Source organism: Sceloporus occidentalis, unplaced genomic scaffold (genome assembly GCF_023333645.1).
Source record: "Sceloporus occidentalis isolate IW3139 unplaced genomic scaffold, rSceOcc1.0.p SCAF_7, whole genome shotgun sequence".
Lineage (NCBI taxonomy): Eukaryota > Metazoa > Chordata > Lepidosauria > Squamata > Phrynosomatidae > Sceloporus > Sceloporus occidentalis.
This window is the reverse complement of record NW_028316987.1, coordinates 57,483,799-57,509,742: the sequence shown is the minus strand read 5'-3', so window position 1 is coordinate 57,509,742 and position 25,944 is coordinate 57,483,799. Positions and strand designations below refer to the sequence as shown.

Genomic DNA, 25,944 nt, shown 5'->3' with positions numbered 1-25,944 from the left:
TATTTTTGTATAAAAGTTTATTATCACGTATAAAAATATAATAACACAGTATTTACCATCACATTACTCTTGATTTCCTAGCCAGAATGAATTCTATAAACAGTTGTAGCTGTATGATTAAAAGCATTACACAGAAGGCTGCAGTATTTATTTAACCTCCAAAAGTTAATAAAACCAGTAAAACCAAGTATTTTGTGATGACAATAGAAATATCTTATTTCTTGAGGTTTCTGTGGTTGACCACTTCTTCATTAGTTACCTGCAGCCTGGCACCTTCCTGCCAAAGAAAAAAAAAGTATCTGAAGACGTTTATCATGTATGCCTCTTTGTATTACTGGCAGGAAAAATATCAGCAATTGGTTGTTTAGCATAGATGAGGCAACTCCAGGCTTTTTAAGAGTGGGCAGATTGTGTACCAAGTAACAAATGTTGGTTGTCTTTTTTTTAAAGAGTAGAATAAAAATCTGTGACTGATTCTGCCATTGCAGACTACTTCAATCGAACAGTATGTTAATCTAAACAAAATGCTCTGTCGTCTATGTTGCAGTGTGAACATTAGAATTATAATTAAATACAACGTAATTATGCAAGAAAAACTAATTTTTATCCCAACCAAACTTAGCAAATCATAAATTTCACCCTGGTTATAGAATAAGCTCTTGTATACACGTTTTAGACAGCTCTAAGAAGAAATCTGCCACAAATCAGCAAAAAAGAATGTTTTCACATGTCAGAAGTTCTACATTAATTCAAAGACAATTAACTTCCACAAATAAAATACTTTTAGTTGCTCTGAATGTGTTTCACTGGCTTATTTAACATCCAGAACTTTTAATATTTAGATTTTCAAGGAAACGAAAGACAAACATGACAATTTGTACTGTGTAAGTGAGCTGTAACATACCATTTAACTAACCATTGCAGGGACCGAACCCTTGCAAAGCATTAATGGACACTTGGCTGGTTCATTTGCTCAGCAGGTCTATTGCTTGTCCATGATGCATAAAGCTAGATTCCAGTAGGGGAAAAGATAGGTTAAGCAGCTGAAATTAAAGTAAATGAAAATGTAATAGCAAAACAAAAACAACAACGAAAACATAACAAAACCCCACACCCCCAAACAAACAAAAATAGAATTTCTTAATTTTCCAATATATAATTGTTAACTTGGTTCATTGCTATGTTAAACTAAATAATATAACCACTATACTCAAACAGTACACTGTCATATAGTATTAGTTTCTTGTTTTTTGGAATATTAAGAAAGAAAAAGTAAATAAGATCTTACCTAAAGAAGTTTAACTGAAGCTTAGAACTATTTTGCTCTACACCCTCAGCTTTCGTTGGCATCCTTAAAACTACTGTAGTTAAAGCTTTGCAGAAGTACAGCACAGCTTTTTAAGACTGGCTGAACTTAGTGCCGTTCTCAAGAGTTCTCTTGCACTAGACCTGTGTCCCTGGAAGAGTACCTCGCTGGGGATATTTCCTTTCCTTGCCATTGAAGAAGCAGCATCTAAAAGATCTAAAAAGGTGTTTCTCCTTGCAGAGATATCCCTTAAGTTATCTAGATACTTTAAACCTGGTGATTTACAGAACACGTTATCTGACCAACATTGTACATGTACAACAGTAACTTTGTAGTATTGGTGGGACCTTCTACTACCCACTCCTTGCCTTAATTTACAATGTACTTTAAATAAATCTATAATTACACAACATTTCCTTTAGAATTATTTTATTAAATCATAAATGTACAACAGCTTCTTAACTCTACACACGCACTTAAATTTTTAAAAGGAAAACGTTATGTCTTATTACACCATGATCCTGGCTAATAGCTTTTCAAAACTTTGAGAATTTTTTTTAAAAAAGGTTTCACATGTCACCTGAAACTTACAAATTTAACATTATCAAAGGAATGCTTCTACACTCTTACAAAGACCACTAGAAAGAAACAACAATTAAAAAGCTAAGAAACTGTCTCAAAGGCATTTTTACAATCCTTCCTCCACGGTAAGGTATGTTATTAAATAATCCAATCCATTCACAAAATGGCTCTCTGCATCTGCTCTGGTGTCTTCTGCCATACCACTGCATATTTATGCATGACTGAGATAAGTGTTTCCTTAACAATGTTATTTCGAAAACCTGAAGCTGTTCTGTTACCTCTGGGCTCATCCTCTCCTATTTATACAGTGAAGCCTGTTTCAACAGAAGTAAAGAGTAAAAAAATAGGTTACGAAATTATCCATCTACCCAGTTTTTTATTTTTAAAGGAAAGATAATATGATCCTAAAAGCTTTTACCCCTGCAACTAAACCAAGAAACACTGCAATTGTAATATTTAAAGTGGTACACTCACCCATGAAAAGCTTTCAGAAATTCAGTAACGACTCCTCCCTCCATATCCCCCACTTCCTCCACTTCCTCCAGGACCATAGTTCCCTGCATTTGTGAAAATGGACCAAGGCAAAATTAATACTGACCAAGAGCCCATATCAAAGTAGATAAAAACATGCCAAAGTGTTATACTTTCAGCATCTCATTGACATACTGAATATAATAAAAGGCTTAGGGTTCACCAATTCTAACAAAATCTAAAACACAGCCTACCAAAAAGCTCCAGAAAGGGTTCTGTGCAGGAACAAAATTGATTCTTATTTAATGGGTCACCAGAAAGAACCCCTCTTTGCCTTACTTTTTGCCAATTATGAATGGCTGGCATTAATTTTTAAACAAGAAAATAAAGTAAAGCCTTCAGGTAGAGTTACAGTGGGAGGGCACTACCCCCCACCTGATAAATCCTGCCATAACTGGCAGGAATTCTAATGGAGCAAGAGAAAATGTCAATCCTTTCTGAAGACAGACCCTCCTATGGAACAGGGGAAATCTATTTTTAATGGAGGAAGGAGTCTTTGAAAACATATCAAATTTAGAAAAAGATGGAAGTATTAAACAGGCTAAAATCAACTAACGAAGTAGCAAATTTCCTATTCCTTTCTCACAGGGCAGTTTAAAGACCAGTCAACTTGACCAACTTGTTCTATCTGTGTTATTCAAGTTGGCGGGAAATATAGCTGCTATTTCATTTCAACGTACCTCCACCATATGGCCCTCCCATGTTCCTACTTCCACCAAAATTTCCACTCTTCATTGGACCATAGTTTGAGGGCTGCTGGTTGTAATTTCCAAAGTCATTGTAATTTCCTCCTCCATAATTGCCTGAATAAAAAAAGTTTATTCTCAATAACTAGAATGGTAGCACCAGGAACAAGATGCTATGACGTCAAATCCTTGCACAGATGAAAACTAATCTGTATCCCTATTTCTAAAGCACTAACAGAACCTTTTCAGCCAGACAGATGCACTCACTTAAGTGGGAGCTGAATGGCAGAAGGAGGCTTAAGCCAACATAACACTCTTTACATTGCCTTTTTTTCTCTCTGAAACAGCCTCTTCTTTCCCCTTCTCTCCACTAAACCTGCACTGGAGGCAAATTCAGATGGCATGTGAAAATTATGTCGTTCTTTTCCTGCACCCTGCCACCTCTGCAGTCCTATTTTTTTTCTGATCCACATTTTCTGTTCATGTAAACCAAAGAAGAGAGCTGAAAAGCAAGGCTAGGGATTCCTTGCAATGCTTTTTCTTGTTTACTAAAACTGTATTAAAATATAGCTTTCGTAATTCATCATTATGCTTTAAATAATGACTTGTGATTACCAAATACTGTTAATAGTATTAAAGTGTTTCCCCATTTCAAACATGCTTAAAGATCCAATACCATTACCTCCTCCATAGTTGTCATAGCCGCCTCCGTAGCCCCCACCCTGATTGCCATATCCAGGTCCTCCACCACCATAGCCTCCTCTTCCTCCTCCATATCCAGGACTGCCTCCAAAATTGCCCCCTATTATAAAGTTAAAAACATGACAAATATGTTGCTTATATACAGTTTGCCTTATGATAGTGACTGCAATGGGAAAGACCTTACAGCAGTGTATGGCCAGTCTACCAGAATCCAGTAGAAATGGGAGGGGTAGTCCCCCTAACTACTCCTGCCTTCTCCAAGCCAAAAGTGGACTCTGAAGGGCTGGGAAAGACTTCAGAACTAGTCTGGGTTGTTCTACTACAACTAACAGGACTGTAATTTGAATGCTAAATCTTCAGCCCTGAAAAGTGTTTTAAACGTGCCTCATATACTGGAACTTCTGAATGCTTATTTGGGAAAGATCTCTAAACAACAAACTACAAGGTGTTTAAAGAGTAACAAACTCAGTACAAGGTAAGTTGGCAAACAGAAATCCCAAATAGAAGAAGATAATTATGTTAGTTTCTCAAATGGAAGTGCTTAATATACTAACCTCCTGGTCCCCCACCATATCCATTGTAACCATCACCAAATCCTCGGCCACCTCCATAACCATCTGTTGAAAAGAAAGCAGCTTCAGTTAATAAACTAGCGTTGGCCCAGTGCTCCCACACCTTGCAGAGGAAGAATCATTATATTCTTGAGAAAAACTGGTAGCTGTCTTTATTGATATGGTCTCTTGCTGACAGTGATAATCTGACTTACCAGAGCCACCTCGGAAGTTACTTCCTGGTCCTGGACCAAAGTTTCCACCACCTCCACGCGAGTCTCCAAAGCCAAAGTTACCTGAAAATATTTTGCATGGTAAATTTATAGCATTTTAAAAATGCTTTATATGCAAGTATAGCCAATTCACAACCTACCTCCTCGCCCACTCCTTGAACTTTGAACTTCTTGCATTTCTTGTCTAGATAAAGCTTTTCTTACTTCAGCATTATGACCATTGATTGTATGGTATTTCTGCACTGGAAGGAAAAAAGGAGATATTTTCTTAAGGGAAATTTCACTACCCAGAACCATCTCATTCAATATGCTAGAGAAAACAGTAACTAAGACTGCAATGCCAGAATGCAGTTCACTTTCACCAGACCTGCCCATAAACTGGACACTGCAGATGTTGACAAGAAGTGCCCTGGCAGTTGTATGCCAACATCTGCTCACTGTCAGCCCTGCAGAACATGATTGCGGCTCTTCTTTTTCCATTTCTAGAGGGGGGGAAAAAGAGATGAAACTTCCTTGGCCCTGTAAAAAGTGTTCAATGTACCACTGATGAGTAAAGAGAAAAGCTGGTATGTTTCTATGCTCTGTCTCTACAAGAAAGAAATGCATGTTCTTGGCTACCATTCAAAAGAGCTTTCTGCCCAGGTCATCAGGGAAATAAATGCCAGTAACTTAAACTCTTCAAGATTATATTCACTATTTTTTTTAAAAAATCATGTATATTGTACATGTTATGCATATTTAAAAATTATTATGAAATTCAGTCTAAGCAAATGTAACAATTCCAAAGTCATTTATTGTCTACCAAGGCCAATGAAAAATTGCACTTGACGGTTGTTGCTTTTTCCTTAGCAAGTATGAGAACAGTGGATTTTAAGTCAAAAGTATCACCCAGCACTGGCTGCACCACATCTGTATACAAGTTAATTACCTGGGCAGTGGTACATAGAACCAGGCCACAATCACATACATGTAAAGTATTTCAACACTAGCAAAATTTAGTAATTTTTACTTACACACAATCTTATCCACAGGGTCATGGTCATCAAAAGTTACAAATCCAAAGCCTCTCTTTTTGCCAGACTGCCTGTCAGTAATTATTTCAATTGTGTCTATTTTTCCATATTCTGAGAAGTAGTCTCTAAGGTGATGTTCCTCAGTATCTTCTTTAATTCCACCAACAAATAACTTTTTCACAGTAACATGAGCTCCAGGTTTTCCGGATTCCTTGAAAAAGTTAATTAAAACTGACAGATTAGCTGTGGAGTTCCCTAAACGAATTTCTACTTGATATTATTACAGGAAACACTGTCAGCATCTATCTTTATTAATGCTACACTGAATGTGGGTTTTTATTTAAAAAATGGGACTGCCATTATAAACAGTATGAACTCGATTACTCTTTAGATAAGGGTTGGTTAGGTGGAGCCCATAGGGCAAGATGGCCCCCAGAGGGTCAATTGTTTTCCTCCAAAATGGCCCTAGAACAACATGCCCATATCATTTGGCGGTCTCTTGGGGGCAAACTTTTTTCACAAAAAGTTTTTTGCCCCAATATGTCTGGAGAGCGGGGATTTCCACGTTTTCTCCCTTGTGCCCTAGAGGACATTTATTTCTTGAGGGAGCAGATGTGGTATGGCCCAATAGCCCTCTGGGGGAGGGCTATTGTGGCCCCCTACCTTTCTACAGTTGCCCACCCTTGCTTTAAGGATTTGTTTAAACCATTTCCAGTAATTATCTTTTCTATTATTACTATCTACCATTTTGACACCCTAATATGCTACAGATCAGCATGCACTGCAAAGCAGATACAGTGCGCCCGCATCATACATGGCTTCCAACAAATGCTGGAAGCCGCGCCAGAAGAAAACAATGGTACACGCTCCTGTGACGTGTGCCCCGCGTGCCACTGTGGTGCCGCTTGAATGTGGCTTCAGCATCCGCATTTTTCCTGTGTAAGGGAAGGGACGGCTGTACTTATATTAACCACATCCTGCAGATTAACTGTTTATTGTCAAATACACCACATGTATACTCATAAACAGGTGAAGAGTGAAGGAGTTTGGTTCACTGGTCAAAACACCTCCTTTAAATTACTATATTCTACACCTTAGGTCCCCAAATACTACCAAATTTCAACTGTGCCTGACTATTTTAAAAGGTACAGGAAGCAAGTAAGGAGAGCACAAACTGAAATTTCCCAGTCTTAAGAGTATACCTCTCTGGCTACAGCTCTTTTAGGCTCAACTACTCTTCCATCAATTGAATGAGGCCTGGCAGCCATTGCTGCATCAACTTCAGCCATGGAAGAGAATGTCACAAAACCAAATCCTCGTGAACGTTTGCTTGCAGGGTCTCTCATTACCTACAAAATGAAGAAATGTGAATTTTAATGAAGATATTTTCTCTGCTTAAATGCCTAAAATGTAACATTGATTTTTTTGTTTGTTTGCTACAGATAAGGAGAAAGAAGCTATATAACACTGAACCACAGTTTAACAGTACAGGTTGAGTCTCTATCCAAAATCCTGAAATTTAACTTTGTTCGTGTGCAAAGTAAATAAATTCATGGATGGTTGAGGCAATGAAAATTTTGCTTTCTGATGGTTCACAGTATACAAACTTTGTTTATGTACAAAAATATTAAAAACTATTGTATAAAATTACCCTCAGGCTTTGTGTATAAGATGTGCATGAAATGTGCCCTAAATCAAATTGTTAGTCCCAACTACAGGAGCCCTATTAAATGAATGAAACATATACAGGTAACTGTTCACTTACCAAGTTCCCATTGATTCAATGGGTTTACTCTAATAATTAGATTTAGGGCTTCAGCTTCACATTTCAACAAAAATGTTAAAACATAGGCTTAACTCTGCCTCATTCATTCAGAGGGACTTTTGATTGGATGATATCCTAATTAAACATGTGATGATGAAATGTAAATGAATGCTGTGTTTAGATCTGTGTCACATCTCCAAGATCTCATTATGTACATATATGCAACATTTCAAAATCCAAAACACTTCTGGTCCTAAGCATTTCAGATAAGTGACACTCAGCTTGTATTTGCAAACTGGTTCAGTGTCAAAAGCAGGCTGGCATTTTATCTACAAACAATATTGAACCATGAAATCAAAAAATTGCCATCTTAAACCAATATACCACAGATCAGCATTGTACATAAAGCGGGGATCTTAGGTTTGAGAAAGCAATTTAACATAGACCACTAGTGTACAGCTCTTTCCAGCCTAATCGTCTCTAAATATGGTGTCTCTGCACTGGGAAAAAACCAGTTACCAAAAATAACGTATGTTCTTTTATTTCAACAGAATATTAAAGCCTGCTCCTTGGAGACTAACACAAAGAGTAGATTACTTAAACCAATTCAAAAAGTTTAACAAAATGCAAACAAAGATTATCACATAAAACTCACCACACAATCTGTTAGCTTTCCCCATTGTTCATAGTAGTTTCTCAGACTTTCTTCTGTAGTTTCGAAGCTTAGGCCACCAATGAATAATTTACGGAACTGCTCCTTTTCCCTCTAATACAAAGAAAAAAGATAGCAACATAGCACAAATTAAATAATTTAACAGCACTAGGTTTCAATTCTCCCCAATATAATTAGGGCACACGCTATTTTCTATTTGGCCAATCACTTTCTTGAGATAACATTTAAAACATAGACTCTTGTGTTGTTTCTGATGGTCGCCAGGAAAGGCATGAAAAAGCTCATTTAGAAATGGAGTAAGAAATTAGATATTGATCTAACAGCAAATTAAAAAGCAGTAATCTGTCACAGCTACAGAAACAAAGCTAAGAAATGAGAATCTTACAAGATTTTTTAGAAATGGTGGAAAATATCGTTCTAATTGCTTGAGCAGCCTCAGTTTAATATTAACACATCTGAAACAAAGTTGCAAAACAGACTATTTTGCCACTAGTACTACCCCTAATTAGTTTAACAGTACTCAAAATGCATTTCAATTAATTAATGTTGTATATCTTGCAGAAATATATTGCCCAGTCCCCAGTGACAGTGGGGGAGGCACTCTCCAAGCAACCAGGTAATCATGTTTTTCTCTTTCCCTTCCAGAGCCTTATTAAGTTCACCTAACTGGGCAAAAAGGTGTGGCTTTTTCATCTGTCCTTCCATTACAGGCGGGGGAATAAATTTCATGAGCTAAATGATCTTAAAACCCAACAGAAATTATTGTGACTTGCAATGTTGATTAAAGTACTATGTCCCCTGAGTATACTCTTAGTAAGGATGACACACAAATACATTTTTATAATTTGACTGTTTACTGTAGTATGAGATGTTAGGAACATCTCTACAGGTATAAGTTATAACTTAAACAGATGTTTATCTCTTAATAGTGCCACAAAATAATGTTTCTTTGGTTCCTAATGACTATGTAACTACACATATTTCTGTATTCTCAAAACTGCTACATACAACCCTGGCTATATAAAAATTACTGACATGCAGTCCAGTGCTTCTATATATTCATAACACTATGTTTTCTATGTAAGCTATTGCTACATCGAATGTTTAATAGTCAAGTGGACACTCTCCACAATAAGAAACGCTGCTATATGTAAATAAAAGAAATCAGCCTGAGTGTTGCACTGCAAGCTTCCTTCACAGCTCAAACTGCAAGCGTCACGTTCCTAACGCACAGAAGTAATCTCAAAGGGGCTTGCCTTATGCTTAACCTGCAAAGAAAAAGAAAAGAAAAAAAATTGGGCCCCTGCATTTCTTTCCTGATTTTTTTTTCTTTCAAAGCTCCTTTATTTATTTATGAATGGCCTGACAGGTTTTTGTCCTCCCCTACACCAGGAAAAAGATGGCCTTTGGGACCTTTAACTACATTCAGTGGGGTTCATCTTAAAATAAAGACTAAAAATTTATGGATAGAGAAAAAATCCCTAGCAGTGTCTGAACACAAATCAGTAACAATTATGTAAAGCAGTTTAAAGCATTTCAGATTGTATACCATCACTGCGTTTTTTAAAAGCTGCAATTCCATGGCACAAATCCAACTGCTACTCTGAGTACAGGATGCTGTAATGTAAACTGACAGTTCTAAAAAACTTTGACAGCCTCATTGAGCCTATTCTAATTGGGATTAGTAATTGGATTTAGGCTCTTATATGTCTGTGTAAATGTTAATACGGAGGAGTACAAAGCATTCCAAATGATTTCCCAGATGCAAAATCTGAAAGCTTGCATCATTCTCAACCTCCCATGCAAATGCATATGCCATGTGGAGATCTAGCAAGCAGTATGAACAGAGCCAATGGACCCACAGCTCAAAAGATCACCAAAAATACAGTAGAACTATACAACTGTCTCAAAATAACAAAAGGAAAAGCTTATTAGTCAAGAAATATGTACAGATTTCACTCCAGTAATTTGCTAGGCCACATAACCAGGGATATTTATCAGTGAACGCCCTTCCATTTCCAAAATCTAGGTTTCTCTCGGTTTTGGAATTTCTCTGCTAGGACTCTGAACAAAAACACTTTTCTTATTTTTTAAAAACCACTTTCTATTTAGTTTTGATGCATTTTGATTTTGAGATGACTAGTCAAGTACTCTAGATATGAAGAGATCATATACTTTAACACCGCATTTCTACCCAAAATAGGTTATTTCCTCTCAGATCCAACACAGTACTGGAAATGTTTGGTTGATCCAAGATGCATTAGAGAGCCGTCCTAGGAAACTAAGGCCTGTTACAGACAGCCAAAATAAAGCTGCTTCGAGTCACAGTGGAGGTATGGTGTTTCAATGATGCATGCTTCCTAAGAGTCCAGAAGTCGCACCAAAGCCATGCTCCAGCCCTAAGGACTGGAGCGTGGCTTTGGTGTGGCTTCTGGACTCTTAGGACGCATGCATCATTGAAACACCATACCTCCACTGTGACTCGAAGCAGCTTTATTTTGGCTGTCTGTAACAGGCCTAAGATGCTTTGTTCTACAATCTCTATTAACAGCCAGCAGAGAAAACAGCTGGAAAACATTTCACTTTTTGAGATTCAGTGGCAATGAACTCTCTTTCGCTCCTGACTTACCAGGAGGCACCTTTCAAGTGAGTAAACAGTGTGCATCTCTATCAGATGTGATAAACCTGAGGTCATGGTGCAGCTGATTTAACTAATTTACATCCCTACTTGGAATGTAACCAATCAAGAGTTGGAAGAGACCAGGAGGGCCATCCAGTCCAATGCAGAATCTTGTGTTCTGTTTTTGATACTAACCAGGAAAGGCAAGGGAATCAAAAAATTAGTACTGTAGTGTCCTTGAATTAGAGAACTGCGTGCCAGAAGTAAGTCATCCTAAGAAATCAAATACTGATCTAACTGGAAATTATATAGAGTAACCTGTTCTGCTAAAGTAAAATGGTGTTAATGGTGATTTTATCTATATTTTACTATAGTCACTGTTGTGCTGTAATTATTATGTGGGTTTATTTCAAGGAGAGGGGAATAGTGGGATTTACTTTATTGTATTATATAGTTTTCAATGATGTAAGCCACCTCAATCTTCTTGATGAGGCAGGATAGAAATAAATTATTATTACCACTACTAATTCACATGTGAAGACTACTAAAACCTTTGACAATGGTGTGCCACAAGTAAGGAATCCTAAGAAACCAGATACTAATTAACTGGGAATAAAATACTGGTAATCCATCCTAAAGAAGTAAAATGGTGTCAATTTCCTGTGAGCAGTACTAAAGCCTCTGTGGCAGAGCCCTCGCCAAGGGCCACGAAGGAGGCGGCGGCGGCGGCGTGATGAAAAACCCACTTCCGGGCTTTTAGCTGAATAAAAAGAAAAGGAGGGGGAACCCTACTGGAGACATAGTGAAAATGGCTCCGCCATGTGACGACGCTAGGATTGCGAAGCGCTCAGTGGGACTGCGAGAGAAAATGGCGCCGAGCGAAAGGCTGGGCGGCTGAGTCTTTTTTCTGCCGCCGCGGCTCCGCCCCTTCTTCCTCGCCTGGGCGCGCGCCTGGGGAGCTGCGCGCGCACCCCGCAGAAAAAAGACTCAGCCGTGTCTGCTTCTGGGAACGACTCCCTCCCTCCCATACGTTAACAAAGAGAGCCGCCGACCTCCATAGCTGCCCCTGAACCCGCCCCCAACCTTCCAGAACCTTCCTCCCCCTCTATCGCCGCAACCAAGCCCCGCCCCCCCAAGCGTTCCTCAGCTAACGGCCGCTGCGTCACCGCACTACGCCAACGGCGCAACTCTGCCGCAGTTAGCGCTTTCCTCCCTCGGCGAATGACGCACCGCCCCCCGCTCCTTCCGTAAATACGCTATTTACGTAGCTTCCGCGCCGTCCCGCCTACTTCGCAGCGGCCTACGAACCACGTTTGGCGTAACACGGTTTTGAGAATACGGCTCTCCCGTCTTCTCGGGTAAATGGCGGCCTTTTCGTGACGTAGTTAGAAATTAACGCAGCGTTCCCCTCCTCCCTCAGATAAGAAAAAGCGAAACCACAAAAATTGCCCTGGTTTCAAAAGCATAGCCATTTTCTCTCAAATTTAAAAGCTATCGCCGTTTTCTCTTAAACTTGAGAAAAAATAGCCGCTTTGTCGACATCCCTATTCGCTTTTTAAAAATATGTTCAGGGAAGACCAAGGGTTTCCAGTTGTTTTTAATTTTAAAAATTAACGGTTTTTTAATTGGGGAGGCGGTTTACAAGAAACGTTAGTTCAGACAACGGCCAAAAAGGCGCCTCGTCATCTGAGGGGGGAGAGGATCCTCTCGGCAATTTCCGGCACCGTTCGGCCTCGTTCCGAAAACTCCCGAAGCCCGCTCGTTCGGTCTCCGAGGGCCTCCTTCGGCCGTTTCCGGAAAAGCCCGAAGAAACACGACCGCTATTTCCGGAAATTGCCGAAGGAGGCCCGAAGGCTACTCGCGCGCCAAAAGGGGGGAAAGGGGGGGGAGGAACCCATTAACGAAGGCCTTATTCCCCACACGCCGTAAAGTTCCCACGGTGGTAATAGCGTTTAAATAACATATCTTTCCGTTTTTATGGCCTTAATTAGCTGTAGTTTGACACTGAGGGGGGTTACCTATCAGTAAGGCTTTCTCGTCGTTATTTGTTGGGGGGCATATCCCTGAGCCGCCATTACAGCCATCATTTCGGGCCTCGGCTTCTCCTCAGGTTTCCGTTGAGGGCCGAAAGGAGCCCTCTTCCCCTTCTCTCTCCCCCTCCCTCCCTCCTTCTCCCAGCGCCCGCCATTTTCTATCCTTCCCGGCGCGAAGGCCGCCAGGACCTCCTTTCCTCTTAAGAGAAATGGCCGGCCATTATCATTATCATGGACCCGCGCCGTCCGTTGCCTCACTCACCCAGTCGCTCTCCCGGTCTCCGCGAGGCATTTTCGGCCGACAAAGGGAGGTTGTTAATAAAGAATAATAATTAAAAAGGAATGGGAAAGGAGGCGGCGAAGCGAAGAAGGGGGAGGCCTGGTTGCTCTTTCGCGGAGAGCGAAGCAGCTACAGCGGCGTCTTCCTCAGCGCGAGGCGGCGGAAGGAGAAGGAGAAGCGCGTGAGGCGGCCAACGGCTCGAGGGTGGAGATAATGGCGGCCGCTGCGGCTGCTGCGACGACGAAGACGGCGCGGCGCAGTGAGGGGCGGGGCCTAGACGCGGGCAGGGGATTGGTCGCCTCGGCTAGGCCCTGCCCAATCCCCGCCCGGCTCGAGCGTTCTGAGCCCGCCCCCTCTTTTCCCCCGCCCCCTTTGCCTCGCGTAGACGACGACGACGACGCCACAGTTGCAGCGCGCGCCTGGAGCGAGCAGAGAGAGAGCGAGAGACCTCCTCCTCCTCCTCCTCCTCCTCAGGGAAAGCGGGGGAGCCGTTGCCGCCTTCGCCGACGCTGCTGCTGCTGCTGCTTCTGGGCGCCATTGAAGTCCGTATCGTTCTCTTTCTTTCTATCCCTCCCTTTCCGTCTCCTTTCAAAGCGCTCTCATAACATCGCGTGAGGCGGCCTCATTTGGAGCGCTGCGTTTTATGTAACTCCCAGGCAGGCTCCAGGCGCGGCCTCCTCCTGGGCCTCCGCTCCGCTTCCCGCCTCCATTTTATTTCGTGTTTAAATCTAAGCCCAACCGCCGCCGCCGCCTCTCCGTCGAAGTCTATGTTTCGTATCCAGATCTCACCCGAGAAAAGTGTTTATTCCAGAAAGCCCGCGGTCTCCATTAGTATTATTATTATTATTACTATTACTATTGTTATAGGGATTCATGAGGCGACCATTTTGCAGTAGGCCTCTCTCCCTCTTTCTTTAAATGGCTGGCGGTTGGAGGGGAAGAGGGCGAGAGGAGGCCGACATGCTTCCCCCCTTTTCCCCCCGAGGTTTAAATTCCCCATAAATCGGAAGGGCTCTGACCGCCCTCAGCCCCCCTTTCCCGGTGTTAAGTGCGCGGCGGGATTTTAACCCTTCCTTCAGCCCCTTTCCGCCATAAACCAGGCAGAAGAACGAGGCCCAGGCTGAAGGCGCAGATTGTGCACTTTAGATATATAGATATGTGTGTGGCTTATATTATGAACCGCCGAAGGACTTTTACATATAGTTTGCATAGATATATATATATATATATATATATATATATATACACACACGCACCTTTTGACGCTTCATCGCCTTGAGGTGCTTGCCAATGGGGGCGAAGCGTGGGGTGTCGACTGGCCTTTACATATAGATAGACATACATATATATATAGTGTGTGTGTGTGTGTTTAGGTAGATATAGATATATATATCACCGTACTTCCATCGACTGCAAGGTGTGTGTGTGTGTGTGTGTGCCCATACAAATACACACACCCCCCTTGGAGTCGATGGAAGGGGGGTGATGGCCGGGTGTTTCCATCCCAAATGGTGAACCTTCTCTGGGTTTGTGGGAGTCAGTCCCGCCTGGCATTATTGCCCTTCCCCTCCTCCTGGGAACCGCCTTTGAGGCCGCCTCGGTGCTCTGCAGCAGGCCTTTCCTTGCTCCTTGGCTCCGTTTGTTCTGAGCTGGAGCTCTGGAGGCAGGAGGGAAGCGCCAGGGTTGCGGGGCTAAAGAGGGGCTTTGCTGGTTGATGCTCAGCATCGGTTTGCAAAGAAGCCCCTGCATTTGAGCTGTGTAAAGGCATTATGAATGTGTGTGGATAGATAGATAGATAGATAGATAGACAGACATATGTATATATATATATATTCTGCAATCATTTTTAAGATACATAAGTCACCTATATATTATTTCTTTACTGCAGTTTATTCAGTTGTAATCCTATATTTTTGTTAATTGTTAGCACCATATTGGACCAAAACACACTGCAGAAATAATCCAGTTTGAGAGCGCTTTAACCGCCCAGCCTCAGTGCTAGGGAATCTCTCTCTCTCTCTGACAGAGAAGGCTGAATGTCTCACAAAACTACAGTCCCCAGGATTCCCTAGCATTCAGCCAGGGCAGTTGAGGAGGTCTCAAACTGGATTATTTCTGCAGCGTGTTTTGTCCAATTGAATTTTTAAAAGGATCCAAATGGATTCAGGATTCACTAATTGACTGTACCCTATTTCCTTACAAGGGGGATAGGCATTTTGTGGCCCTTAAGATGCTTGTGAACTTCAGCTCTCCACAGAACTAGCACCTGGCATAGCTGGTGACAGGGAATCCTGGGAGTTGCAGTCCAACATCATCTAAAGTGCTGCATGATTCCACCCTCTTTCAGGGTTTTGCAATGTAAGCTTTCCTTGCAAATGTTGGTTGAGTGTGAGATCAGAATGTGTGATGTGGCTAGTTCAAAAGCATGGCATGTTTTGTAGGTAATAATAGTTAACTCCAAATAATGCGTAGCTTAATAGAGATATAACATGCAATTTTGCTAATGTGCTTGAATTTTAAAATCACCTGGATAGAAAAGGACAATGCTTGTATTGAGATGCCTTTCTCTGAGTAATGCAACATTCCTTTTGTCATGCATTTTTCTAGTAAAAGCTCAGCAAGTCTGCAATAAAAATGGCCACCAATAAATCTACATTGGTAAGTTCATGACCACATAAAATATGTAAGGATTTTACCACCTTATTTCTTCAGATTTATTGTTGGCATCTCTGTGCAAAAAGATACATCCACATCTCCCAGCATTATTGTACCAAATACAAGACCCTGAAAGTAAGACAACTGGGGGGAGATGCAAATTCTAGCATCAGTGGATTTGCCAGGTTCAGGTAAATTTTTGTGCTAATGTACTTAATACTTGATTCCTATTCTACAGATAATGCAATTATTCATTTCTGTGTAACAGAAGGAATGACCCAAGCATCATTGGAAGATTAGTCTTAAATGTGGAGTAAGTTGCCACGGATTTTAGACAACATTTTGCAAAAACTGAATCTTTAGTAGCATCAAAGAAACCCTTGCCAGTTCTACCTAAAATTGCATGACCATATTGTTCCAGCTACATACATTATATTAATAGGCAGTAGATACTGTACATAACACTGGTTTGCTTACAAAAGACAATATAACAACTGACCATGGAAGTTTAGTACAGTACTAGCAGAAAGGCAGACTCCATGTTGCATATAATTGGAAAAGGATTTTTTTAAACAAAATATGCAGCATCACACTTGATAGGGTAGTGTCCTCCAGTATAATGTGTACAGTTCTGGTCCGTGGACCTTAAAAAAGGATGTTGGAAGGATGAAAAAGTGCTGAAAAGGACAACCAAAGTGATCAAAGGACTGAAGCAACTCCCCTGTGAGGCAAAACTACAACATTTGGGACTGCTTAGCTTAGGAAAAGGTGAGTGTAGAACAAGGACCAGCTAGTCAAATACCTGCCCTGCAGGAATAAACAGCTAAAGCACTTAGATGCCTATCCATCCTTTGTTTAAAGATCTCCAAAGGTAAGCGTCATCATTCCATGAGGAGGTCCATTCCACTGCCAAACACTCTTACAGTAAAAATGTTCTTCCTAATGTTTGGGTGGAATCTCTTTTACTATAATTTGAGCAAAGAAGACATGTTAGAGATGTTATGCATGGTGAGGAGAAAGCAGGTAATTTTCTGAAATGAACTCAGTTTGGCAAAGGTCAAAGGTCCAACCTATGGAGTTGGGAGTGCAGAAGAGAAATTACTTTTGGTTGGTTGAACTTCAAAAGTTAATCCACAATTAAGATGCCTGCCTATCTCCAGCTAAAACATCATTTGTTCAAGATATGCCTCCTTTGCACAAATACCTCTATAACCTTTTTTCACCTGGAGCTTGAGCAGAAAAAAAGTTGGGCTTGTTTGAACAGTAAATAACAGAGGTACTCAAAAGTATCTGCTGCCTGGCACCCAAATGAAATCTTTCCTTTCCGCCCCTAGGATAGTTGTACTGGCCTTCCAAACCACAGCTGCAAAAATCTTGTCTGCGCCCTTTTCTAATTTTATGATGCTAGCTTTGAAAGGAGGAGATTGTCCCTGATCTGAAGAAGAGGTTGGGGACCAGTAGCTAATCCTGTAGTCTGCTCCATTAGATGTAGAGTTCTTGGTAGGTATAGACAGGACTGCCCTGAAGAAGAAGGAAAAAGAGGAAAAAATCCCATCCCTAAGGATTGGATGAAAGGAGAGAAGCAGGATCCTCACACCAACCTTGTCTTAGTTATCACAGGAAATCCAAATTTGTGGACCTGTTTCATAAAATCCAGTGCATCACAAAATCATAGAGTTGGAAGAGTCCTCAAGGGCCATCAAGTGCAACCATCTGCCCTACGTCTGTATTGCTGCTCTCAGAATAACATTACTTGCCCATACATTTTATATAGAAAGGCAATCAGTGATGCTTAGTACCTTCCCCATTTCCCTGTGGAGGGGCAGAACATCCTAACTAGCTTTACAAGAAATTCTTCAGCCTTTCTCTTGAGACAGTGGAGTGCCCTGGTGTGCAGGTGACTAGGGTTAGGGAATATATGAATGCAGATTTCTGCATAACTTACAGGTTTTCACACAAATTCCATAGCAAAAAGTGGCTTTATTAGTATGCATAAGTATTGGCTATTACATCAAATGAGTAAAAATATTTTTAAAAACCTGAGCATAATCTGGTTTGAAAATGGAGGGCTCATTGTATAGTTCTAAGAAAGGCATCATGAATGTTGGATGCCACACATTCTTCCATGGTCTATAAATGCTATGTTTGTCAACCAAGTACATACCCTGCACCTCTACGGTCCACATGAATAAGCAGCTGCACATATCTCTAGACAACAATAAATTTCAAAAGACAGGTGAGAAATACTGATTTTGATGTGCAGGAGGAGTAGATATGAAGAACCTAGGGGAGCAGTGCATCTGCGCCTTGCAGTTCTGTGTTTATAAACTGAATTTATATTGTACACTATTGCAAGTTTTAGGATAGATCACATCAAAATCAAAGAAATAATTGAGAAACAGGCTAGCAGTGAGATGCTTTTCTTAGTTCCCCATTATTAGAGAAAATACTCAAAGCACAGACCTTACCTTCTTTCAACTGCAGTTACATCTTCTGGAACATCTTCCACTTGGGAAAAATATGGACATTTCCTTCTTGGTTATGATATGGAGGCAGTGGAACATTTGAGAACAAGAGAACCAGTTTGGATCTGAAGATGTTTATCAGTGTTCCTGAATAAAACACTAGTGAAATACACTTGTCCCATCTACATTTGTGACGAGGAATATCTAGGTCCTCCAGCGCAACTGTGTGGTCAACTTTAACCAAAAGTTGTGTTGAAGGTTCTAGAGAGGACACTCCACTAGGCATTTGTAGCTCCTCCAGTGCAATTCTGTGGCCAGTGTGTGGCAGATGTTGACCACAGAGTTGCACTGGAGGATCTAGAGATTCCTAGAGAGATGTTCTCTCAGGTAAAAACAGTGTTTTGTTGTTTGTGGTTTTTCCACATTCATGGGTCCTGTGCCCCTAACCCCATCAATGTGGAGGGATGAGTGTACTTCAGTTTTTGCAGTGAGCAAAATCATTTTTTAAAAAAACCTCAAAATATGCAAATATACATTTTTTATGCAAGGCAGTCTTGACAGCACCACAGAATGAAACTATTAGTATAGACAAGAAAAATATACAGTACCATCCAAATCTAAAATATATCTCTGTACCTAGTATGTTGCTGGTTTCACGAAGATAGTAATCAATGCCTTTTGGTATTCTCCTATCTGGTTGGGAGAAGCAAGCCTCCTGCATCTGTTTTTATGACATAGCCCCTCAAACATGATCAACCTTTTTACTTCTCAGCTTAAATAGCTTTCATATATGTTACTACAAATTTAAGCATTTATAGTTTTCAGGCTGCAATCGTGTATATGCTTACAGTGTGCATAGTGGCTTCACCATTTCCAGAAATGTAGCATCTCCGTTACCATTTTGCGGCCAGGAAATGGGGTGTGCTGGAATTACATTTCAGTAATCCTGGTTATGATTTAAAGAACTGCTTGTGTGAATTGCTTACAGTGATCTTGCTTCCTGCCTGTATATATGATTCAATTTAAACAACTGAAGTAGCTACAATCATTTTTTGAAAGGATTCCTTTGTAGTACAAGAAAACGGTGATGTTTTTTAAAAAATAAAGTCCACAAAGTTTTCTTGGATTCACAGAATTTGGAGTTTGGAAATCCTAGATGGTTTCTCTCCACTATGATTATCACAGGATTGTATATTTGCAAAGATCACAAAGTTATGTCTTTCTTATGTTTGCTGTTTTGAATGGCCGCTTAAGGAATGCATCCAAAATTGTGTTCACAACTTTGCATATTCTACTAATAGAACTACACAATTCTAACATGACACTAATACACTGGTTTCAAACCAGTACATAGCAAAATTGTGGTGGGGAAATAACATTATCTGCTGAATGGTGTATTGTTTAAGTTGAAATGCTTTGAGGATGATGTGGATGTAAACGCTTGCTATCCAAATAATGTGTGGCCACTTAGTGCTTTCTATTGAATTGAATTTAAATCCATTTCAGTCTTGTGTTAAACCTGTGGAGGTTGATTATGAAAGTTTCATGAATGCTAGCCTTACTTATAGCAGTGCCTGTGAAGAAAGTTCTATTAACATGACAAGAAAAACTCTGAAGCTTTATACAAATATGTAATAGTTTCTATAATGAAAGCTGGAATGATCTGTGGATATAATTGTGGGGGGTGGGTTCAAATACACATCTGAAAAATCCCCATCCAGCTATTCCCAGTGCATATACAGTGGACCCTTCCCATCCTTGGGGGTTTGGGTCCAGCGCCCCCCCCCCCTTGCATCTGTGAAAAAACACAGGTACTCAAGCCCATATTAGTCAATGGGTGGTGACATACATGTTTTGGTGCAGCTGTGTGTATGTGCCACCATTGCCTAATGTGGGACGATCCACAGGATCTCTAATTTGCAGATACCAGCCTGCTAATACAGTGGGTCCATTGTAGTTTCTGGTTTATATTTGAGCATTTTGAAGAGCTCTTCTGTCTTTTGTACTCCTTCCCAGAGGTACTTAAACTTGTTTTTTGTCCTGACAGAACACTTGTTCATATCCATATATTGTATACAGGGTGGCTAACTTATAGCCCTCTAGAATTTTGTTGGACAGTAATTCCCATGAGCCAGCATAGTCACTAGTGAATAATTATGGTAAAGACAATCCAGTGACTTCTAGATGGCCACAAGTTTCCCACACTGGTCTGCGCAAAGGGAATAGCTTGCAACAATTTGAGATTTAGAATTATATTATAAAAAGGAGGTATGGCAGAATGCATGGGGTCTATTTAAAACTAGCTCTGTAACATCTTAATTAGCAAAATAAAACCTATGTATATGAGTGATGATAGCATTGCTGTTGAGAGGTGTTATTTTCCAGATTATTTTGTTTTGTAGCATAAGATGGGGAAGAAACAGAATGGCAAAGGTAAAAAAGTTGAAGAAGCAGAACCTGAAGAATTTGTTGTGGAAAAAGTCCTGGACCGGCGTGTTTTTAATGGCAAGGTTGAATACTTCTTGAAGTGGAAAGGATTTACCGAGTAAGCAACGTCAGAACTACTTTTTCTAGCATGTCAGCTATGCTGGGGATGAACGGTGTTGACTGCAACTGAACACAGAAAGTGTGGATATAAGAGGCATATGGGCAAGTGGGCATGGCTGGAGAAGAATGAAAACTTTTTGAAAGGATTACTAACCAGTTGTGAAAAGTTTTCTGCAGATCATGTTATTGATGGCCATAGGTAACATCTTCCTCCTACACTACTGGAAGTATGTCTTTTGCAATTTGTGTGTCAGATCAGAAGTAAGCCTAACTAGTACAGAATGAGCTGGAAAGAAATGAATTGCTATTGTCAATTATTATTAATAGTACTTCATCGCTTTTCAAGAGTTAGTTCAGATGTTAGTAGTAAAAGTAGACTACCTGTATCTAATTACTCACTAGCATGGTGTATCAGATTTAAAATAAATAAATTGGTTGAAAATCAACAGTACGAAGTTGGGCAGTACTTACAAAATGCAATTAATACAAGGCATTTTAAAACAAAACAAAAAATGCTGTTCATGATAATACAGAATTCCCTCATATGGGTAGCATATATCTGAAAATTTTCACAGCCAAATGATCTGTTTGTAGAGAGTCCCACCTCCACCACAGTGCCTGCTCTTAATGGAGCTCCCACCAAATTCTCAGTTCCAGTTGTCCATTGCAGTGATGAACATTAAGTTCAAGGGAAGCAGGACCTACAAAATGACAGGAGAGCAGGTTATGTGCATTCACAGGTGGCCCCTGAAAGAAGCACAGTTACAGGGAAGCAGTAGGCTCTTTTGTGCTCTCCCGGACTTGTACATATAGGTGATTGGCTAATTACTCACTAGCATGGTGTATCATATTGTTGACATGAGTCAGCATGACCTGTATGTGTGATTTCACAGGGACCCCTTGAAGTACAATAGTAAGCAGTCTGCTCACTCATTCAGGTGCACATGGAATGGAAACTAAATTTAGAAACTTCCTGAATATTTCCTCATTCACTAGATTTCTGTGCACTAAGCATTGCTAAGACAATTCTGCAGATCTATAACATTGCTTGTGGAGTTGCTGTATGTGAACTTTGTGATAAGTATCCAGTACACTTGACAAACTATTAGCTGTGTCCAGTACAGCTTAGTAAATTGCAATAGTTTTAAAGACATTATTAGTATTAAGTATAAGTAACTGTACACAAGTGTCTTTGAAGTGAATACAGTTCTGTAGCAATTGACTTAGATAAAATACTGAGTGAGGATAGGATTTTGGTGAAAACAGTATTCTGATAATGGAGCACAACTGAGCTGTATTTGCTTTTGTGTTGAAATTCAGGTTTAGTCCTTTATTATTTATTTTTCTCATTTCCCCCCCATAAATGTTTCAGTGCTGATAACACATGGGAGCCTGAAGAAAATTTAGATTGTCCAGAGTTAATAGAAGCTTTTTTGAACTCTCAGAAAGCTGGTAAAGAGAAATCAGAGGGTGCCAAAAGAAAATCTGTTTCAGATAGTGAATCTGATGACAGCAAGGCAAAGAAAAAACGGGATTCTGTAAGTTAATTAAAATTTTATTTGGTATGTGATTGATTCTTGAATGCATTAGTGCAGTATCATGGTTACTATATCAGATTAGGATCAGTGCCATTTACATTCAAATCCCTATTCACTCGTGTGGGTCTCTTGGTGTTGTTGGGCCATTCACACACAAACACACACTCAGCCTGACCTGCACATGCATTCTTATCCTTCATACATCCCTCCCTCTCTCTCACACACACACAAAATGAGTGATGGAAGTTCACTGGGATTGGTGGAGGACTACATGGAGCCCAAGGTCTCAGGTTGTGTGCACCATTGTACATGCTACTGAGCTTGTTCGGAGGAATGGTTATGGTGATTTGTCTACATTTGTTGAAAAATATGTTAATATTATTCTCTTTAAATATTTAATCAAACAGGTTGATAAGCCCAGGGGATTTGCAAGAGGACTTGATCCTGAGCGAATAATTGGAGCCACAGACAGCAGTGGAGAACTTATGTTTCTTATGAAATGGTAAGTAGTGGAATGGAAATGTTAGCAATTAGTCTGAAGTTAACCTTAGGGTCATCTTGATAGAGAATTGTACTTTCTGCTATTTTAAAACAGACCTATTTGATACTGTATTCGCTTACAACATATATTAAACTTAAACTACTGTTCTTAGTAGTACAGTCGGCCCTTCTTATACACAGATTTTTTATACACGGATTTAAGCATACATGGTTTGAAAATGTTCCAAAAAGGTATAAATTTACCTTGATTTTCCATTTTTTATAAGGGACACCATTTTGCTATGTCATTATATATAATGTGACTTGAGCATACACGGATTTTGTTATACACGGGAGATCTTGGAACCAAACCCCAGCATATAACAAGGGTCCACTGTATTTAGTATCAATGTATTCAGACTGTTTAGAAATCAGTTTAACATTTAACCTTTGGTTCTATAAAGTTTATGTACTACTAAATTTGAGAGACCAATTTTGTGTATGTGTATTTGAAACTGGCTAACAGAAACCATCATAGAGATACTTCTAATGGGACTGCTGCATTCACAGCTATAATCAAATAATCTCCCTTCTCAGTTGCCATCAGCTACTTTACCAGTATATATTACATCCGGTGGATAGCAACATAGCCATTACTTCTGGTGGAAATGGTACCCAGAATCTCATTCTTGCAGTAAGATCCTGAAGAACTGCAGTTCCTCACACTTCTCAAATATTATTACACTTTGAATGATTTGAGGAAGAATCCTTTCAGCTCCTTTGACTCTCCTAGTAAGTGTATGGGTGATAAACATAGCCAGACATGACTGAATAAAGTCCCATGCAGTGTATAAAGCTAGCCTGAATGAACATTTACAGGCTGTTCATACACCATGCTTTAGAAGGTGTTTGTAGTGATGCTTAGAAGTCTGAGCTTGGAAACTCATGATCATTTGTTTTTAAGTAATATTTTTAATCAGAATCCTCTCTTAAAACAGGAAAGACTCCGATGAAGCAGACCTGGTGCTGGCCAAAGAAGCAAATGTGAAATGTCCTCAAATTGTAATTGCTTTTTATGAAGAACGGCTAACTTGGCACTCGTGCCCAGAAGATGAAGCACAATAATTGTTGAGTTCCCTGTTCATTTTTATATATAAATATATATGAGTTTGACTTACAAGAAATGTGGAAAGCTGTTCTAACGAGACAAGTTTGCTTATTTTTGAAGTTAAGTGTTTTGCCTAAACAGAAACAATAAAAGATCTGTGCTATTTGTTTTGTTTATTAAAGGAGAGCATTTGATACTGCTTCCTCCATCCTAGGTAAAATGTTTTTTAAAAACTTAATAGTTAATAGTAACTCTTAATGGCAGTTTATTCAAACTCAAAAGCTTTTTTGTAACCTCTGTACAACAGACATGCATGCATCTTTCTCCCTATTTAGTCCTCTTAAATCTATAAAATGATTCTTTCTAGTATTTGTGGTTTCTTGGTTCTAAGGGGACCTGGTAAAATCTTTGTAGTAAGTTGAAGGTGCAATGTATATTATTTACTTTATTGTAAATACTGGTGAGTTCTCAATAAAATAGTTTTATATTTTTGGTGCTTTTTTGCTGAGCAATGTGAAAGACAAAGTCTTTAGACAAGAGTTAGCTTCTATTACTGATAGTTATGCCCTTATACAGGGGATAAGGAATGAGTGACCCATTGTCTGTTGATTTGCAACTCGGTGATCAGCTCAAATATTTGAGAGTGGTGAGAAATAATGGTAACTGTAGCTCAGCACCAGCTGAAAGGCCACACATTTTCCTATAGGAGAGAGACACTCTTGGATGGTTTCTTCCCTTTCATTCACTTCAGTTGGAAAGCAATTTTTAGTGGAATTCACAAATGATCACAAGTATAGTGATCAGAATCACAAATATTGGTAACTGTAGTTCAGCACCAGCTGAAAGGCCACACATTTTCCTTGTGATTTGTACTTGTGATTGTGAATTCCACTCAAAAATGCTTTCCTACTGAAGTGAATGAAAGGGGCTGCATGCACACATGGCCATTGAAGTCAGTAGGGGTTGCTGTCTGGAAGCTCACATCCACAGGTGGCAAGCCCACCGTTGGGGAGGGCACACTACTGTGCCTCCATGTTTTAACACTGGGCTGTCAGTATGAGGAATCCTCACACTGATCATTTTTGAGGACAACTCAATAATCAGACAAGGTCGTTGAATTTGCTGTATCAGGCTTTTAGTCTGAGGAAGCCAAAGAATTTCAGAATTGGCAGATCGCAAAAAGGTCGCAAAACTCGTTTCAAGACCTGGAGAGTCTGAAGAGGGAAAGTAAAGCAAGTAAAATACTTTTCTAGGGGCTACATCAGCCTTTTAACTACCACACACCCCAGCTTGTAGACTTGGAGGAAGGTGATACTGGCAGACAAACACTTTATCCTGGGCTGGGGCATGGAAAAAATTGAAGTGACCGTGCATTTATGCATATACAGTTGCCCTTCCTAACTTGTAGATCAGGGATCCACGACCTTGAAAATCTGCAGAGGGGCTACCTCTGCTAGCGCACACAGGCACACACCCCATTCTTGGGGCATTAACATGCACAAACCTCTGTTTTGGGGGGGGGGCAGAACAGATCTCAGTGAAAACCGATGGCCAACTGTATTTCTAATGATACATGGCCTTAGAAGGGGTTCAGTGCTCCTATTACCGATATCTCCACATACATCCCATGAATTTTGTGAAGAAAATAAAGATTGTCCTAAGGAGAAAAGCTGGATAGGCCTCTTCAAGAAGTAATTGTCCCCTCTATTAGACTGTTCTATTTCAGGGATTCTATTGTTCCCATAGCTTTTGGGTTTCTTGGGAAGACTACTTTGTAACAGTCCACATGTGTCTTCATTGCTTGAGAATAGATTTTCCTAGGGGCAGAGTTTACCTGTCTCATTACAAAGACATCTGGCTGCATTCCTGATGGAACTGAGAGGGAGTATAGTTGGGTTGTTGTTGCAGCCAGGTTCAAATCCATGATATTTAAGGAATGAAAATACTAGAGGCTGAGGCACCAGAGCTAAATTAAGAGTGGCTAGGATTCCCATCCCCCTTGCTAATAAGGAAAGTTCTGCAATGTTCTAGTATTAAATAAATAATATTCAGTATTATGAAGAGGAGATTGTGAAGGAAGTGGAACAGCTGCTTGTCATCGCTGAGGTAGGATCTAGGAAGATGTGAGAAGCCTGATTCTCAGCTACTCCAGCAGGTTAAAGTGGAGCACCAGATC

At 40.2% G+C, this 25,944-nt stretch overlaps 2 protein-coding genes across 8 annotated transcripts; one reads left to right on the top strand and one right to left on the bottom strand.

Moving 5' to 3' along the window:
- Window positions 1-13,208, bottom strand: HNRNPA2B1 (heterogeneous nuclear ribonucleoprotein A2/B1). Of its 5 annotated transcripts, XR_016281936.1 has the most exons (12): window positions 12,958-13,208; window positions 8,025-8,135; window positions 6,807-6,953; window positions 5,605-5,815; window positions 4,732-4,833; window positions 4,574-4,654; window positions 4,362-4,424; window positions 3,788-3,907; window positions 3,100-3,222; window positions 2,363-2,445; window positions 905-1,008; window positions 1-277 (listed from the first exon to the last, which is right to left on the bottom strand). XR_016281936.1 is itself a non-coding variant. In XM_089533050.1 (11 exons), exons 1-10 carry the CDS (start codon window positions 12,985-12,987, stop codon window positions 2,384-2,386), a joined length of 1,050 nt encoding a protein of 349 aa, XP_089389176.1. In that variant the 5' UTR covers window positions 12,988-13,208; the 3' UTR covers window positions 1,719-2,202; window positions 2,363-2,383. The 5 variants fall into 5 exon arrangements, 2 of the variants coding, with proteins under 2 accessions (XP_089389176.1, XP_089389177.1); XR_016281937.1 differs by lacking the exon at window positions 2,363-2,445; XM_089533050.1 differs by lacking the exons at window positions 1-277; window positions 905-1,008 and adding an exon at window positions 1,719-2,202.
- Window positions 11,932-24,258, top strand: CBX3 (chromobox 3). Of its 3 annotated transcripts, none has more exons than XM_089533053.1 (6): window positions 11,932-12,020; window positions 15,583-15,633; window positions 20,498-20,640; window positions 22,015-22,180; window positions 22,588-22,682; window positions 23,659-24,258. In XM_089533053.1, exons 2-6 carry the CDS (start codon window positions 15,610-15,612, stop codon window positions 23,783-23,785), a joined length of 555 nt encoding a protein of 184 aa, XP_089389179.1. In that variant the 5' UTR covers window positions 11,932-12,020; window positions 15,583-15,609; the 3' UTR covers window positions 23,786-24,258. The 3 variants fall into 3 exon arrangements, with proteins under 3 accessions (XP_089389179.1, XP_089389180.1, XP_089389178.1); XM_089533052.1 differs by lacking the exon at window positions 11,932-12,020 and adding an exon at window positions 13,429-13,517; XM_089533054.1 differs by lacking the exons at window positions 11,932-12,020; window positions 15,583-15,633 and adding an exon at window positions 13,383-13,517.
- Window positions 24,259-25,944: the final 1,686 nt, after the last annotated feature.